Source organism: Astatotilapia calliptera, chromosome 3 (genome assembly GCF_964374335.1).
Source record: "Astatotilapia calliptera chromosome 3, fAstCal68.1, whole genome shotgun sequence".
Classification (NCBI taxonomy): domain Eukaryota; kingdom Metazoa; phylum Chordata; class Actinopteri; order Cichliformes; family Cichlidae; genus Astatotilapia; species Astatotilapia calliptera.
In genome coordinates, this window is record NC_137424.1 from 42,826,293 (window position 1) to 42,840,245 (window position 13,953).

Sequence of the window (13,953 nt, forward strand, 5' to 3'; positions counted from 1 at the left end):
ATCCAGTTGTGTTGTGCACCACAGGGCAACCGTATGAAATAAGCAGAGCTACACAGCAGCTTATTTCTGATAGGTATTTTCTTAGTCTTGCTTGATTCTGATCAATATTTTTAATTAGAAAAAAAGACGCTCTGGCTGTGTTTTTAAATTGCACGTTTTTTTTGGTTTTTTTGTAAGAAAACCTTTCTGTATTTGCCCAAATTGAAAAACTATGACTGTTAAATGCTGATCAAAAAAAAAAAAAGACTAATGATCACTTGTTCAAATCCAGAGTATGTCAAAAATATCTTCATTCTAAACTAAGCAAATATAAAATAAGTTGTAACAAAATGTCTCCGGTGTGTTTTTTTTTGGGCTGGGGGATATATTGCTTGACAATGTTGTGAAGACACAAGGATACCAAATATTGGCATTTTCTAAAAACTAAATTCAAATACTCCAGGAATGCTACAAACAAGAGGGCTCCTCTCGTGCACGACCATCTGCAAAAAACATCACCCAAGAAAACTCGCGGTTCAACACTGGACACTGACCTTAACAAAGCTGCTTCCTAACTCAGAATAAGCTCAGGCACATGAGCTCAACTCGACTGGCTGCCTATTGTTTGTTTTCTGGTTATATTACTATGGAACAGGAAGTTTACTGAGTGCAAGTCTAATAGTTAAATGTGAATTTCTGTTTGTGTAGACAGCAGCAGATGTGATTTTTGATGATTTATCACAGTTAATTGGAGTGTTATCAGAAACAAATTGCAAATAACTTCCAACTTGTGGACTGATATCAGACGTGCTCGCTCTTATAGCAACATTTATGGCAGGTTTTAGTGATGGTCTGCTTGACAGTCTCATTTTGCAGGAAAAAAAATAAAGTGAGATAACTTTATGTTACTGGATGAAACAGATGACAAACTTTTAGCTTTGAGGACACAATTTGTTGTTGAAAAAATGTGATAAGTTGCATGTTTTATCGCAAAATACTAAAAATAGCAATAATATGGTATCGTGTGGAGGCCCGGCGATGCGATCATTATGGATAATGTGCAGAGAAGCCGTGAAAAGTACACAGGCAAGATGGAGACGGGGCATCTAGTGGACAATATTTATTAAAAAAATGTTTACAGGTATAAAAAAAATAAAACAGTTTGAAAACAAACTTCTTCAGAGTTGTGAGCAGTTATGATGACTGGATGTTTTTGGGTTTGGAGATGACGCCGTCTGGATAACGTTTCTTAAACCGAGCCACGACCTCGGGATCCAACAGATGAATGCCGTCCAGCTGGTTCCCGAGAGTTATCCTGGACAGGAAATGACACAGACATTGTGAGGTGTGTAGAGCAGCTCGCTGGTCTCTAAATTAAAGCATGATGGTATGTTACCAGTTAGGCTGGACATTGTGGGGTCGACCAAAGAGCTCAATCTTCCTGGTGCCGGGTGAGAGTCTCTCTATCATGCCGTAGATCTCGTCTGGCTTGTGACTCGTGGAGCGGACCTGAGAGCGCACAGACATGACTCAGGCTGAAGGAATTATGGGTAATGACACCACGTATAACAGAGGATTTACAGCTGTTTACCTCTGCCACGATGACATCACAGTCCAAACCCCTGTTGAACCCCTGCGGGTTTCCTTTTACACCAACCTGAAGGCAAACACGTTTAGAATGAGACAACACAGGTTCAGCTATTTCAGCTACTGGACGGTTAAGAACGACAAAAGCAAAAAGTTGCTGAATGTTAAATTCCTCGAGCCCGAACCCCAACGGGACCGTCCTCACAGTATAACACTGAGATTGGTTCAAACCTACCAGGCAGTGCTCCTTCCCGTGGTTCAGCCAATGACCCGTCCTGCCGGTGCGGATGATTCTCTGGAGCTGGTTGGTTTTCACCCAAATGATTTCATCCACACGCTCATAACTGAGAGAGGAGGATAAAGGCTGAATGATTAAAAAATAAGGGGAAAAATATGACACGATGTTGACAGAAAGGCAAAACTTACCCCCAAAGGCTGAGGCACTCTCTGCCCAGCTCCATAGCCCTGAAACAGGAAGAGAACGTTGAGTCTGAATACCATTTCTAAGAATAATGTTTAGGATTGGGGGAAATATCAGTTGTCAGACATGTAGTTACCTTCTTTGGGTAAATAATTAACCTGAATAGCAGCACAAAGTAGTGCCAGCTTCCTGTCGTGCTGAAGCTGAGTGAAGAGCTGTACGCAAACACTGACCGGGCTTCTCATCATTTATGACGAGTGAATGTAAAACTGTAGAGATCTGGCACCGTGCGGCCGATGTCATATTAACGAGAACAGAGAAGCATTGTGCAAGTTCCCTGTTCGATAGATTTATTTGCTAAGCCAATGCAAACTAAGCCACCAGGTTTTCCCCATCACCGCCACATGTTAATGTTGGGCATATGTGCACTGCTCACTTAAACACCTTGTTCCCAGCTAAAAGTCTACTTCTTTAGAGCCTTGCTGAATGACGACATGCCCCATTTCTTTAGCCAGTCTTTCATTCTGTCAATGACTGTCTGTTGCCCAAGCTTCTATCTATCTATCGATCTATTTATCTAATCTAGACTTTAAAACGTTTATATTAAATTGTAGTGAACTAGGTGAAGTCTCATCTTAAGGGAAAGCGTTTCATAGGAAAAAAAGCAGCCATTATTCTCTAGAAGTTTAACTTAAACAGGCTGAGGGGCGTTAATTTGTAGATCAAATGAAACATTCAGCTATGAGTTAAATGTTGACATAAAGTGGTCAGCTGTCCTGCTAACTGAGCCAGATTTCTGGACTTCTTTTTAGTTACCTGCCAGTGACCCAGAGGAAGAGGAAGCCGTCATCCTGCAGGATGGGGATGTTCAGTTTTCTCATCTCGTCATCAGTCAGAGTACCGTAGGGCAGCTCCATGTGGATGTCCCAGGGAGGGTCAGCCATCACTACGGCGAACTTACCCAGGATGGACACGTCCAGGTAGCGGATATCACAGCAGATCCACTGAGTACCAAAGCACATAAATCACACTATTTTACGATTTTAAAAGACATTATGACACACGAATGCGTCCAGTCTCATAGGCTTCTTTTAAATCATCCCCATCCTCCTCCTCACCTGTGAAGGGAAGAGTTTGCCCACATTGCTGTCGGCGTCCCCTGCGTGGAGACCAAGCTCTGTGGTCCCCGCCTGGGGCCCCAGCAGGTTCCCCTCGGTCTCCGGGGGGCTGTCGATCTCATAGTGGACGTACTTACAGGTGTCCATGTGGAAACAGGTGTTGAGGAAGGAGCAGTCGCCGAGGCTCTCGTCTGTGTGCTTGTTGATGATGCGACTGCATGACAAAACATAAAGTTAACATCACAAAGTAAAAAAAAATTGACACCTAAATTGCATTTAGGTGTCAGACCTTGTGAAGCAAATACAGACCGAAAGTGTAACTTGGTGCATGGCTGGTTAATGCAAGGTTTAAGCTGTTAAATGCTCACATGAACATAATAGTGGGCAGAGAATCCCTTTTTATGTAGGACAGTTTTCCAAACTTTATGCATTAGAAAACTTAAAATGATGCAAAATAAAACTTCTGGTGCAGCACATTAGACACATGTATGAGCAGGACACTCTCAAAACGTGGTGTGTCTCATATTTATATCAAACAGTATTTAGCATAATCACAGTGCCACCTGGAGGCCAAAGAGAGTATTACTCAAACACTTATGGATGTTTGCTATACTTGAAAAACAAAGCAATTAATGGGTAAATGTACTTAGCAGGTCAGCTAGAATTTCCCATATTTATGATACGCTCTTTTCTAGCTGTAGCACAGCAGCCTGTATTCTCGTGATTTGGACAATCCAGGACTGTCAGGGAAATAAACTTTCAGTCTTGTTAGTTACAGTTACTTGTCTGTAACAGTGTCAGACTTTGTGAAGCAAATACAGACCGAAAGTGTAACTTGGTGCATGGCTGAGGCGTGTCTCCAGCGCGAACACATTCTTCTTTGGTCCCGTGATCGCAGAACTCTTGGACCTGAGCTCGGCCGCGGGATCTGAACTTTTCCACGATGGACTGCTCCTTGGCTGTGCTGGCGTTCAGCAGCTCCAGAATCTCTCGGCTTAACTGGATGCGAAAGAGAGTCACGTGATAACTGCAGCAGTAACGAAACGCCGATTTTTAATCAGTTACAAAAGAAACAAAAACAGCAACAACAACAATAAAAACTCTCTGTTACCTTCTTGCTCTGCTGCTCCTTGGTGGACTGTTGGTTCAGGAGGCTTTCGATCTCCATGTCCAAATGAGACGACTGGCTTTTACTGCTCCTGCCCTTCTTCTCCGTCCCGCTCCCTGACGCCGAAGGCCCCGGCTCTGAGGAGGAGGCTGGCGTCAGCGATGTGGTTGACGAGTGAGGAGGAGAAGCAGAGCTCTGAAGCAAGGGCGAGAAGCCTGCAGCCCTTTTGCTGTGCATTTGGTCTTCTGCTTTTCTCTTGACTCCAGTTCTCTGGGCTCCAGCTACAGATCCAATCATAGCCCAAAGTTTTGTGTGGTCCACAGCTATGACCACCGTGGGGGTTGATGTGGAGGAGGAAGTTGTAGAAGAAGAAGGAGCCGAGGTGGGCTCTCGGACCTCGATGAGCTCCTGAGCAGAGAATTTAAGCAGCAGGCTCTGGATGCAGCCGTGACTAACGGCTGTTTCTGACTGTGACGAGAAGCAAACAAAACAGAGATGTCAAAAATAAACCCACATCACTGAGTTCAAGGATAACACGAGCACCGGAGACAAAAACTCACACTGTTGAGTTCATTTGTGATGGAAAGGGAGTCTGTTGGCAGTGTGAGACTCAGATCAGACAGATATCCCAGCAGCCTCTTCTCCAGTTCAGGGTCTGGTGGTTTTTCTGTTTCCTCCTGCGAGGTGGACGGAGCTGCTGGGGCAGGGCTGTCACTCCTGACTGTGGTACCGTCTGTGCTGCCACCACCATCTGAGGGGACAACAAAGGATGAAGCATCAAGTTCAGAGAAAATTGTCAATATTTCCCATTTTAAATTCCTGAAACGTTTCATAACTTTCAGATAAAAAGGTTAAGTAATTATAAAAATAGTTGTTTAATTTAATGGTACAAGAATCATCCTTTGTTGTTGTTTGTTACTCCTTTTTGTTTTGAGGAATTAGGGAAATCTTCATAGTGAAACAGCAGAACTGCTTTAAAGTTTTTCAGCTTATATCAATTACTGCCATCGGTAAATGTCCAGCGCTTGTACTGTTGATATACACTGCTACATCCCCAGCATGGCATCAAAGCAAATGAGCTTAGGCAGCTTTATAGCAAATTACTACAACTGCTGGATACTCTGAGCTAAATTTACTGGTTATCTGTAACAGAATACCTGACTGATCAATAATATAGATAGTAATGTCTTTGTTGCATCACATTTAGCAAGAATGAACACAGTATTTTGTTAGTGTCCAACAACAACCGAGTAAAACCCCACCTTCATTTGATAAAACTCAGGTCCCCTTTTGCCAGCGAAGGCAAATTCGCTCAATTAAATCAGCTACTAAATGAATGGACTGGAGCGCATTTCTGTGCTTTTCAAGATTTACCGAACACTTCAATCACATCTAAACACAATCATTTTATCCTATACACGTTAAGCGCTTCGAATCCGATTTAAAACCCCCAATTAACTTAATACACCATCACAGCAAAAGACAAGAGACAAGAGTGCAGACAGGATGGAGAGGCTGGCGTGTGTGCAGTGAACTAACTTTGATCTCAGCTGAGAGGGGACCCACTGATGTTTATTTACATCTTGCCACACCGTCAGTGACACCAGTGATATGGTTGAAAGGTGTAGTTCAGACATAGTAATAACTATATTACGTTCTTTAATTAAACCAATCACAGAATTAACCCCCCCCCCCTTCTTTCCTTGTTTCTAGTAAGCTTTTCTAATTGTAATTTGGCGCTTAGAGCACCAGAGGGAAACGATATCGCCATAACACGGCAGCTTACACAGTCTAGATGGAGCGCTGCAGACCTGAGTTAAGATACGTAAAGTTAAATATATGGGGGGAACTACCCCTTTGGTATCAATACCAGCGTTAGCTTGGCACTGCCCGGCCTGAACCTACCGGCGGACATCTGAGCCGGGTCTTTCCGCCGTCGCTGCAGCCTCTCCCGCAGAGAGTCCAGCTGCTTCTTGTGCGCCTGGATGTTGCTCCATGTGTCCGACATGACGAGCTGGACTCAGCTGCAGGAAAAACACCAATACTGGCCTCACCGAGCACCGAGTGTCCGGGAAACTAAACAAAAGTTGAATCCAGTCCACCCTTGGAGGGAAGCGGGTACGGTGCAACACAAAAACGTGTGTCGGGTAGCACACGGGTTGATTGGGATTAAACGTTCCGCTTTCGTAGTGATTTGTCGTGGTTTTAGGATTGAGGGTATATGATGTAAAATATAATACATATATATCTCAGTCTACGAAAGTGGCATGTTGGTAGCTAAATCAGTCATCACGTTAAACTTCATCTGTTAATTTTCCAGGCGGATTCGTTTTCAGTACGGACTACTTCAATTTCCGGCGTCGCCGAAATTAAAAGCCCGTTTCCTCTGTGCTGAAACAGACTACACTCGCGATGCTTCCTTAAAGTAATTACCTTTCTGTGGCAGCAGACATACCGTATAGACTAATATCTAATAGTTATTAAGTAACTTGGCGCATTTTGTTCCAGCTCGCTGTCAGATTTTGCTGCTGTTCCATGGTCTAACGCAAAGATGGCGGAAGAGGAGAAGAGTGGTGAGGCTGTGGAAAACAAAGACGAGCTGCAGATTATGAAGGTAACTCTTCTCAGCGGAATCACACATTTATTCAAATGCTCCGACTGTCTCCAGCCTTTGTGCCCGGCTAGCTTCCCGTGAGGACGGTGTCATGTGTTGCTTCCTTGGAGTCTCCAGAAACAACAGCTGGCTGCAGCTGTCACGCCGAAGAACAGATTTTTTTTTGTAGTAGCTTTAAGGTTTTCTGCTATGTCAGGTGCAGGAGTGCCACACTTACCCTTCTGTAGCTAGATTGGCCACAGATGTTTCACACCACAGCTTTAAACCACCAGATAACGGGCTGATATTCGCGCTTTGCTTTGATCTGTGCGCTTCTTGCTGAGTCACCACATTGTCAGGGTGCCTCTGGTTTAGTGCACCAAGGATGAGGAGTGCAGCTGTACTGATTTGTTCTCTGCAGGCCCTTCGATGGTTCGTGCCTTTATAATGTTACAAAAACGAACTATTTCAATACCAATATTTCACTCTGGGAGTACTGTGTAGCAGACGTTCACTTAGGAGCGAAGTATGGTTAACTTAGAAAACGAGAAAAAACTAACAGTGAACATGCAGTAACACAATACCGCACAAAAGTCTTGTACTAATATTTTCAGTGGTCTTGAGCAATAGTTTTCCAGGTTTTATGGAGGTCTTTTGATATTGGCTCCTTTTTCACCCCTTTCCAGTCCAGATCTTATACCTGACCATTTTCATAGGAATGCTTTTGTTTGTTTGTTTAAATGACTCCAAAGTGAAATGTGAATCATCCAAGCCTGAAAATGCTGTCATGTCTACACATAACAAACATGTTGACAAAGAACCAATTTTTAATTGTATCTTTAGGGACTTTTTTTTATCAGCAGCTTGTCACAAAAATGCATAATTTCTTCCAACTTCTTTAGTCGTATCTATGGAAAACGCGAAAGATAACAGCTTGACAGACAGAAAACGGTATTTTTGCACAAATGGGCGATTCCCAAAGAGGTATTAGCGTAAAACTATGCTATATCTCATGCATGGTGTGCAGTGTGTCCTTAAGAAAAATAAGGAAACTGAACAAGTGGTGGATGTATAGTAGATGGAACAGTAACTGAAAGTCATGTACTTAAGAAATAGGAAAAATGCGGTATGCCCACATACGTAACAACTGGACTGAAAATCAGTGGCAAAAGGTCTGATGGAGTGATGAACCCAAATTTTACATATGACAGTGTTTTTTGGTCCAAATCATTGTTAGTATGTACTGATGAGAGCCAGTGATGTTGACGATCTTATCAAAATTAGTGAAATTCTGAACACTGATAATACCGTCATATTTTGATCCATGTGGAAAAAGTCTGATGGGCAGTGGCTCCATTGTTTTTCTTCAGGGGTTTAGGATCATCTTCACAGAGAACAGAACAAAAGGCAGCCAGCATCCAAAGAAGAGCTTTGAATGTCATTAAAGAAGCCACAAGAACTATTCCCAAAGACTCCTTTTTTTTTGCCTTTGTATACTGTATTTCCATATACGTTTATTAATTTTAATAAATCGCTGTACACCTGTTTTCTAACGTGGTGTAAAGAAATCTGCAGTGGCTACAGACTTTTGCACAGAACATTCGCAAGTGTAGTATAAACTGTTAGTACTAGTTAAATTATTAGTTACTCGGGTAGTTTCACTCCTCAGCAGTATTTGTTGATGTGTTGTTGTGTCTCAGTGTTGTACTACAGGCAGATGTGGTTAAGAGAAATGTGTTTTTGATCTATTTTTATGTCTGTTTCTTGTCTTCTCTCCCGACAGGAGCTGGTGGATGAGCTGTATAAGTTCAGAGATTGTTATTTTGAGACTCACAGTGTGGAGGATGCAGGACGGAAACACAGCGACGTAGCAGAGGAGATGGCACAAACGCTGAAGAAGCTGGAGGAAAAAGAAGGTAAGGGTCTCTTTAAATTTAAAAAAAAAAAAAAAAAAAAAAGTGAGTTAATTTGCAGGCTTTCATTCACAACTGCTCCGTTTACAACTTCCAACAGACGCCTTTAAACACAAAGCCGAGTTCTTGCTGCAAAAGGGACGATGTCTGAACGTGGCTCCAGACTTCAGTGCTGCAGCAGAGGAGTGTCTGTCCCGCGCGGTGAAGCTGCAGCCTGGCCTGGTGGAGGGCTGGAACACGTTAGGGGAGCAGTACTGGAAAAAAGGAGACCTGATCGGTGCCAAAAACTGCTTCACTGGTGCCTTACAGCAGGTAATGATGGAGAAAGGAAGGTTTGTCCTCTTTGGTTTATTGTCTTCTCACATTCCATACCTGCAAACACTCCTGCTTTTACCAGGTTACTCCATTTTTTTTTTTTTTCCCCCCACAATTTATCCCAGGAATCTCTTGTAATTCAAACTTTATTATGAATAATTGTTATACACATATTAATACATTTTCAGTTTATGTGATGTGACCCAAGTTTCCAGTTACTGGTGAAACAATCTCCACATTTCTAATCATTGAACCCAAACCAGGAAACACAAAATCCACTTCAAATTGGTTTGTGTGCAGCTGATCTCTGCTCAGGCAGACAGATCTGTTAGATTATTATATTATATTAGCTCATTATCTCCATAGTTGTTGGTCTGACGCTTTAATCGCAACCATAGTTAGTTATCTGAACAATCTGTTCAGCTCTTTGGACGTGTGTGATGGGTAGTTGTTGACTTTGGTAAAGCTGGAAAGTTTTCAGACTCGTCCATTCACACCACAAGAATCAGTAATACAAAAAAAGACCTTTATATACTTTAGTAAGCAAAGAAAATATTCAATAACTTCACTTTTGTGTTCTGTTTAATACTGTATAAAAACATAATGCTGTTTGCTAAAAACATGTAGCCATATTGTCAAAAACAAATCTACCACATTTTTAAAATGCCAAACTGTCGTTCAGTTCAGTTTTATTTATATAGTGCCAAATCACTCAAGGCGCTTTATATTAAAGACCCTGCAATAATACAGAGAAAACTCCCAGTCAGACGCTCCCCCTTTGAGCAAGCACTTGGTGACTGAAGGAAACTGTTTCCAGGGCCTAATCCGTGGATCGACTTCCTTCGAGGCGTGGACGTCTATCAGCAGAGAATGTCCCTTAGTCTGTAACACAGTCAAATATATTCTCAAGCAATATTCAAGCATGCCATTCAGCGTGTTAGTACGAGCTCGGGAGCAGCTTGGGAGAACAAGAAAACAGAGACTGCTTCAGATTGTCTTCCCAAATTGACTCAACTTTATTCACAAGTACAACAGTTTATATAGAGGGTAAAATTCATGAGACAGCAGATTATCAGTTTAAACCAGTACAGACCAAGATAAGGGAGCGTCTTCCTGCCCTTGGGTGAAGAAGCATCCTTTGTGTAGTTTATTAGTTCAGCTACAATTGTGATTATCTCAGCGACATATTTTCAAGGCACAAAACGAAGAGTTCTTACATTAGTGAAATCTGAAACAAACCATTTGGCCTTCAACAGGCGTCTAAAAGATTAAGAAACTAATGTAGCTGAGGGAGTGATCTCTGTGGTATTTCAACCTTGTACCAGCCTGTGATTCTCACACATCAATTCTGGGGTCAAAGAGAAAAATAACTAAAACAAAGGGGCCTTATTGAATGACAGAGTTTTCCTGTATAATGTCACTATAAAACAATATCCAGTAAATGCTCCCATGGTACTAAAATACCTAACAGTGACAGTGGGAAGAAAAAAACTCCCTTTTAACAGGAAGAAACCCCTGGCAGGTCCAGACTGAGGCAGGAGCAGCCATCTGCTGTGACCTGTGGGGGATGAGGGGAGGGAAACTGGATAAAAGTGACACAGTGGAAGAGAGCCAGAGATTAATAATGAAAATTGACTGATACAATAGTGGTGTATAAGCACATTGTGAGTGAAAAGCAGGGATTGAAGAAGAAATGCTCAGTGAATCATGGGAAGTTTAAGCCTAAGCTTATTTCAGCATAACTAAGGGATTGTTCAGGGTCACCTGATCCAGCTATGCTTAACTATAAGCTAATAAACAACAAGTAAGCCAGCAGTCTGTGAGCAAAGAGCTCTAACGGGGCGATGCTGTACTATGAGGTCTTTAAGACGAGAGCCTGATTATTCAAGACTTTGTTTGTGAGGAGCAGGATTTTTAATTCAATTCTGGATAAAACAGACAGCCAATGTGGGAGAAATATGCCTGCTTTCCCAATCCCTATCAGTACTTCCACTGAAGTATTCTGCAACAACATCTGGTGAATTTAAAAGCTATTTCTGAGCATTAATCCAGATAACCTCTCCTATCCTTTCTGTTAGGATTCATTCATGTTAGTATGTTTTGTTTTCCACCTCTGTAGAGCAAGAACAAAGTGTCTCTTCGTAACTTGTCCATGGTGCTGAGGCAGCTGCCCGCGGCTGACAACGACGCTCACGGCAAGCAGGTGCTGGAAAGCGTGGACATGGCCCGGCAGGCCGTGCAGCTGGACGTGAAGGATGGGACGTCCTGGTGTGAGTAGAGTGAAGACAGACTGTGCTCTTTGTTAGAGATGCTAAAGACTGTTGGGGCATTAATTCATGTCGTTCTGCCTTTGTTTTTACAGATATCCTGGGAAATGCCTACGTGTCGCTGTTTTTCACTTGTGGACAGAATCCCCAGCTATCTCAACAAGCTCTAAGTGCCTACACACAATCTGTGAGTACAGACTTAAACGGATACACACCAGAGGGAATACCGATAAATAATAAAATGAATACCGTAAATAAATAATCAACATGCGCATCTGTATTTTATTCCCGTTTTCCTCCTGTGTAGGAGACGGTGGATCGAGCTGCCTCTTGTTACCCAGAGCTGCATTTCAACAGATCCACACTGTTCCAGTACGAGGAGATGTACGGGTCTGCGCTCGCCGGCTACAGTCGAGCCGCCGAGCTCGACCCCGGCTGGAAGGAGCCACCAGAGAGAGAGAAGCAGCTGCTGGAATATTTGGAGAAAGTGACCGAACTCCTACAGAACAAGGTAGGAGACTCTTTACAAAAGTACCGGCATACTGTTTATGTCCTGTTACAAAAACGTACAGAAAAGAAGTCGGTGAAAATCATGCTGTGATTTGGTCGTGCTAAGAGTCTCCAAGGTGGTTTATCAGCCACCACCAGATTTAATATTATCAATGACTAAGTATGCTCTGACATGCTGATGCTGTAAAATACTCGGTAATACTCCAAAATGTTAATGATTGACATGTAATCAGTGGCAGCAAAGCGATATCTGTCTAGAGTAAAAGGGTAATCTAAATGATGTAGCTCTCTACTCCTGACACAAAATAATGGCTACAGAAATCATGTCATTGAGTCAAGTATGGATTTAAAAAAAGAAAAGAAGAGTAGAGTTAACTGAAGTGGTTAAACGTAATTCAAGTATTTTAAGATCACATAATTTCTTTAATGTCATCTTTGTATTACACACGTTGTCTTTATTGTTAGTCGTAGTTATGTGTATGAGTAGCACATGACCTTTGAGCCTGTTTGCTTCCACTGTTATAAATGCTTATCAGAGTGACATACAAGTCAGTTTTTTACCACATGATGGCAGCAAAGAGCACATTTGACTAGTTTTTCCCTTAAGCTTCAGTCTGCCTTGTGTGTTCAGGGGAAGGTGAAAGCCCGCCGGTTACGGACGATGCTGTCGAACCTCAACACGTCTGCTTTGGGCCCCTGCTCGTCTCCTCAGTTTCGCTCCCCGGCAGGCCGTGTGGGCAGCCTAGAACCCCGGACACTTTCCTCCCTGACACATGGCCACAATGCTGGGGTGGCCGCTCTGGGGAAGGTGGTGTTCAGCCTGGCCTCTGAGGGTCGCATGGCCTTGTAAGAGAATCTTATTTAACAGTAATGGTCCTTTAATGCACGTGCAGCTTGACTCTGGCTGTAAATGTAAAATCTTACAATCTTCTTTTTTATTTTTCCTCCAGTACGTTTGGCATGGTGGACAGTGAGGAGACTTGTATAGTGGTGATGGTTTACAACACAGCAGATAGCTGGGGCGTCCTAATAGGAGATTCTGTAGTCATTCCTGAACCTCAAGTTAAACGACACAGTATAACCCATAAAGATAAGGTAAGTGTTGCATTAATGAATGCTGTTTACAATCAACGCAATAATGTCTGACTGAGTATGTGACCTTCTCCTGTCCTCTCTACCAGTCACTTGATTTTAGAAGTATACGAGTGGACTCTCCTCTGCTGCTCATCGTCAACGGCAAGAAGCAAAACGTTAAAAGTCAGATCGCTGCCTCCGTCAGCTACAAGCCTCAGAGCGAGTGAAGCAGACTGAAAGCCCAAGGACCAAGCTTTCTCGTTTTCTCTCTTTGCTGGATTTTGAAGCATTTGTAGCAGTTTTATGCAGATCCGTAAATAGGACACCGTGTTACATTTCTTTGTATTTATAAACCTTTTTTATACTCTGTGGGTGTGGGGCCGAACGTGGGTTATCTGTAAAGGAAAGAACCTGTGACGTGACAGTTGTGACCTCAGTTTAAAAAAAAATAAAAAGGGAGAGAGAAAAAATATGTATCATGTTTTAAGTGTATTTTTTTTTCTTGTATGTTAAAACTAAAGTTCTCAAAAACAAGACATTTTGAGTTGTCCCATAAGTAGTACTTTTTTTTTTGTTGTTTTTTTTTTGTTAAAAGTAGTAATGTAACAAAGCCCTTGGTGAAACTGATGCAACTGAATTAAATTCAGCTGTCATTATGATTTTTAACTTTTTTTTTTTTTTTTTTTAAATTTAAAGTTGTGACATGGCCTGATGATCAACTTTCAGCATGCTGTCTATCCACTGTAACTCATGTCTCCACAAACCAGTTTTTATGGCCTGGCTTGCACTGCTTTGGTTTTGCAGTGAAAAACTCATTCACATCACATCTTGGATCCCAATAAAGAACTGATCACAGCTCAGGTTTAAGGCTTCCTGCTTTGTATAACAGGATGCATACAGTGATGTGAAAATGAAGGTTTTCTACAGGACTACACGATTATGCAGTGACCCAGTCAAAGTCCAGACCTCAATGAACTGAAGCATGGCTATAAAGAAGAGTGGGCCAAAATTCCTCTACTACAACAGGAAAGGCTGATAAAGTCATACAGGAAATGATTACTTCAGATT

At 42.3% G+C, this 13,953-nt stretch overlaps 2 protein-coding genes across 3 annotated transcripts; one reads left to right on the forward strand and one right to left on the reverse strand.

The window, feature by feature from the left end:
* Window positions 1–1,084: 1,084 nt before the first annotated feature.
* Window positions 1,085–6,357, reverse strand: mettl3 (methyltransferase like 3). Its single transcript, XM_026162188.2, has 11 exons — window positions 6,119–6,357; window positions 4,774–4,964; window positions 4,217–4,681; window positions 3,929–4,104; window positions 3,106–3,319; window positions 2,804–2,991; window positions 1,993–2,031; window positions 1,802–1,910; window positions 1,571–1,636; window positions 1,376–1,488; window positions 1,085–1,294 (listed from the first exon to the last, which is right to left on the reverse strand). Exons 1-11 carry the CDS (start codon window positions 6,219–6,221, stop codon window positions 1,174–1,176), a joined length of 1,785 nt encoding a protein of 594 aa, XP_026017973.2. The 5' UTR covers window positions 6,222–6,357; the 3' UTR covers window positions 1,085–1,173.
* Window positions 6,358–6,544: 187 nt separating this feature from the next.
* On the forward strand, window positions 6,545–13,740 carry ttc5 (tetratricopeptide repeat domain 5). 2 transcript variants are annotated; one of them, XM_026162190.2, is made up of 10 exons: window positions 6,545–6,638; window positions 6,722–6,827; window positions 8,590–8,722; window positions 8,820–9,031; window positions 11,154–11,304; window positions 11,397–11,488; window positions 11,609–11,812; window positions 12,443–12,657; window positions 12,762–12,906; window positions 12,993–13,740. In XM_026162190.2, the coding sequence occupies exons 2-10, from the start codon at window positions 6,765–6,767 to the stop codon at window positions 13,110–13,112; spliced, it is 1,335 nt and encodes a 444-aa protein (XP_026017975.1). In that variant the 5' UTR covers window positions 6,545–6,638; window positions 6,722–6,764; the 3' UTR covers window positions 13,113–13,740. The 2 variants fall into 2 exon arrangements, with proteins under 2 accessions (XP_026017975.1, XP_080147083.1); XM_080290957.1 differs by having other exon boundaries at window positions 6,619–6,827.
* The last annotated feature ends 213 nt before the right edge of the window (window positions 13,741–13,953 follow it).

What these genes read in the sequence shown, in the direction of transcription:
- ttc5 (XM_026162190.2), top strand. Translation starts at nt 6,765, where the DNA reads ATGGCGGAAGAGGAGAAGAGTGGTGAGGCTGTGGAAAACAAAGACGAG. An exon ending in CCGAACTCCTACAGAACAAG is followed by an intron (nt 11,813 to 12,442) that starts GTAGGAGACTCT and finishes TTGTGTGTTCAG; the next exon opens with GGGAAGGTGAAAGCCCGCCG. An exon ending in GTATAACCCATAAAGATAAG is followed by an intron (nt 12,907 to 12,992) that starts GTAAGTGTTGCA and finishes CCTCTCTACCAG; the next exon opens with TCACTTGATTTTAGAAGTAT.
- mettl3 (XM_026162188.2), bottom strand. Translation starts at nt 6,221, where the DNA reads ATGTCGGACACATGGAGCAACATCCAGGCGCACAAGAAGCAGCTGGAC. An exon ending in TGCACCAAGTTACACTTTCG is followed by an intron (nt 3,320 to 3,928) that starts GTCTGTATTTGC and finishes TTTGTCATGCAG; the next exon opens with TCGCATCATCAACAAGCACA. An exon ending in CACAATGTCCAGCCTAACTG is followed by an intron (nt 1,295 to 1,375) that starts GTAACATACCAT and finishes TTTCCTGTCCAG; the next exon opens with GATAACTCTCGGGAACCAGC.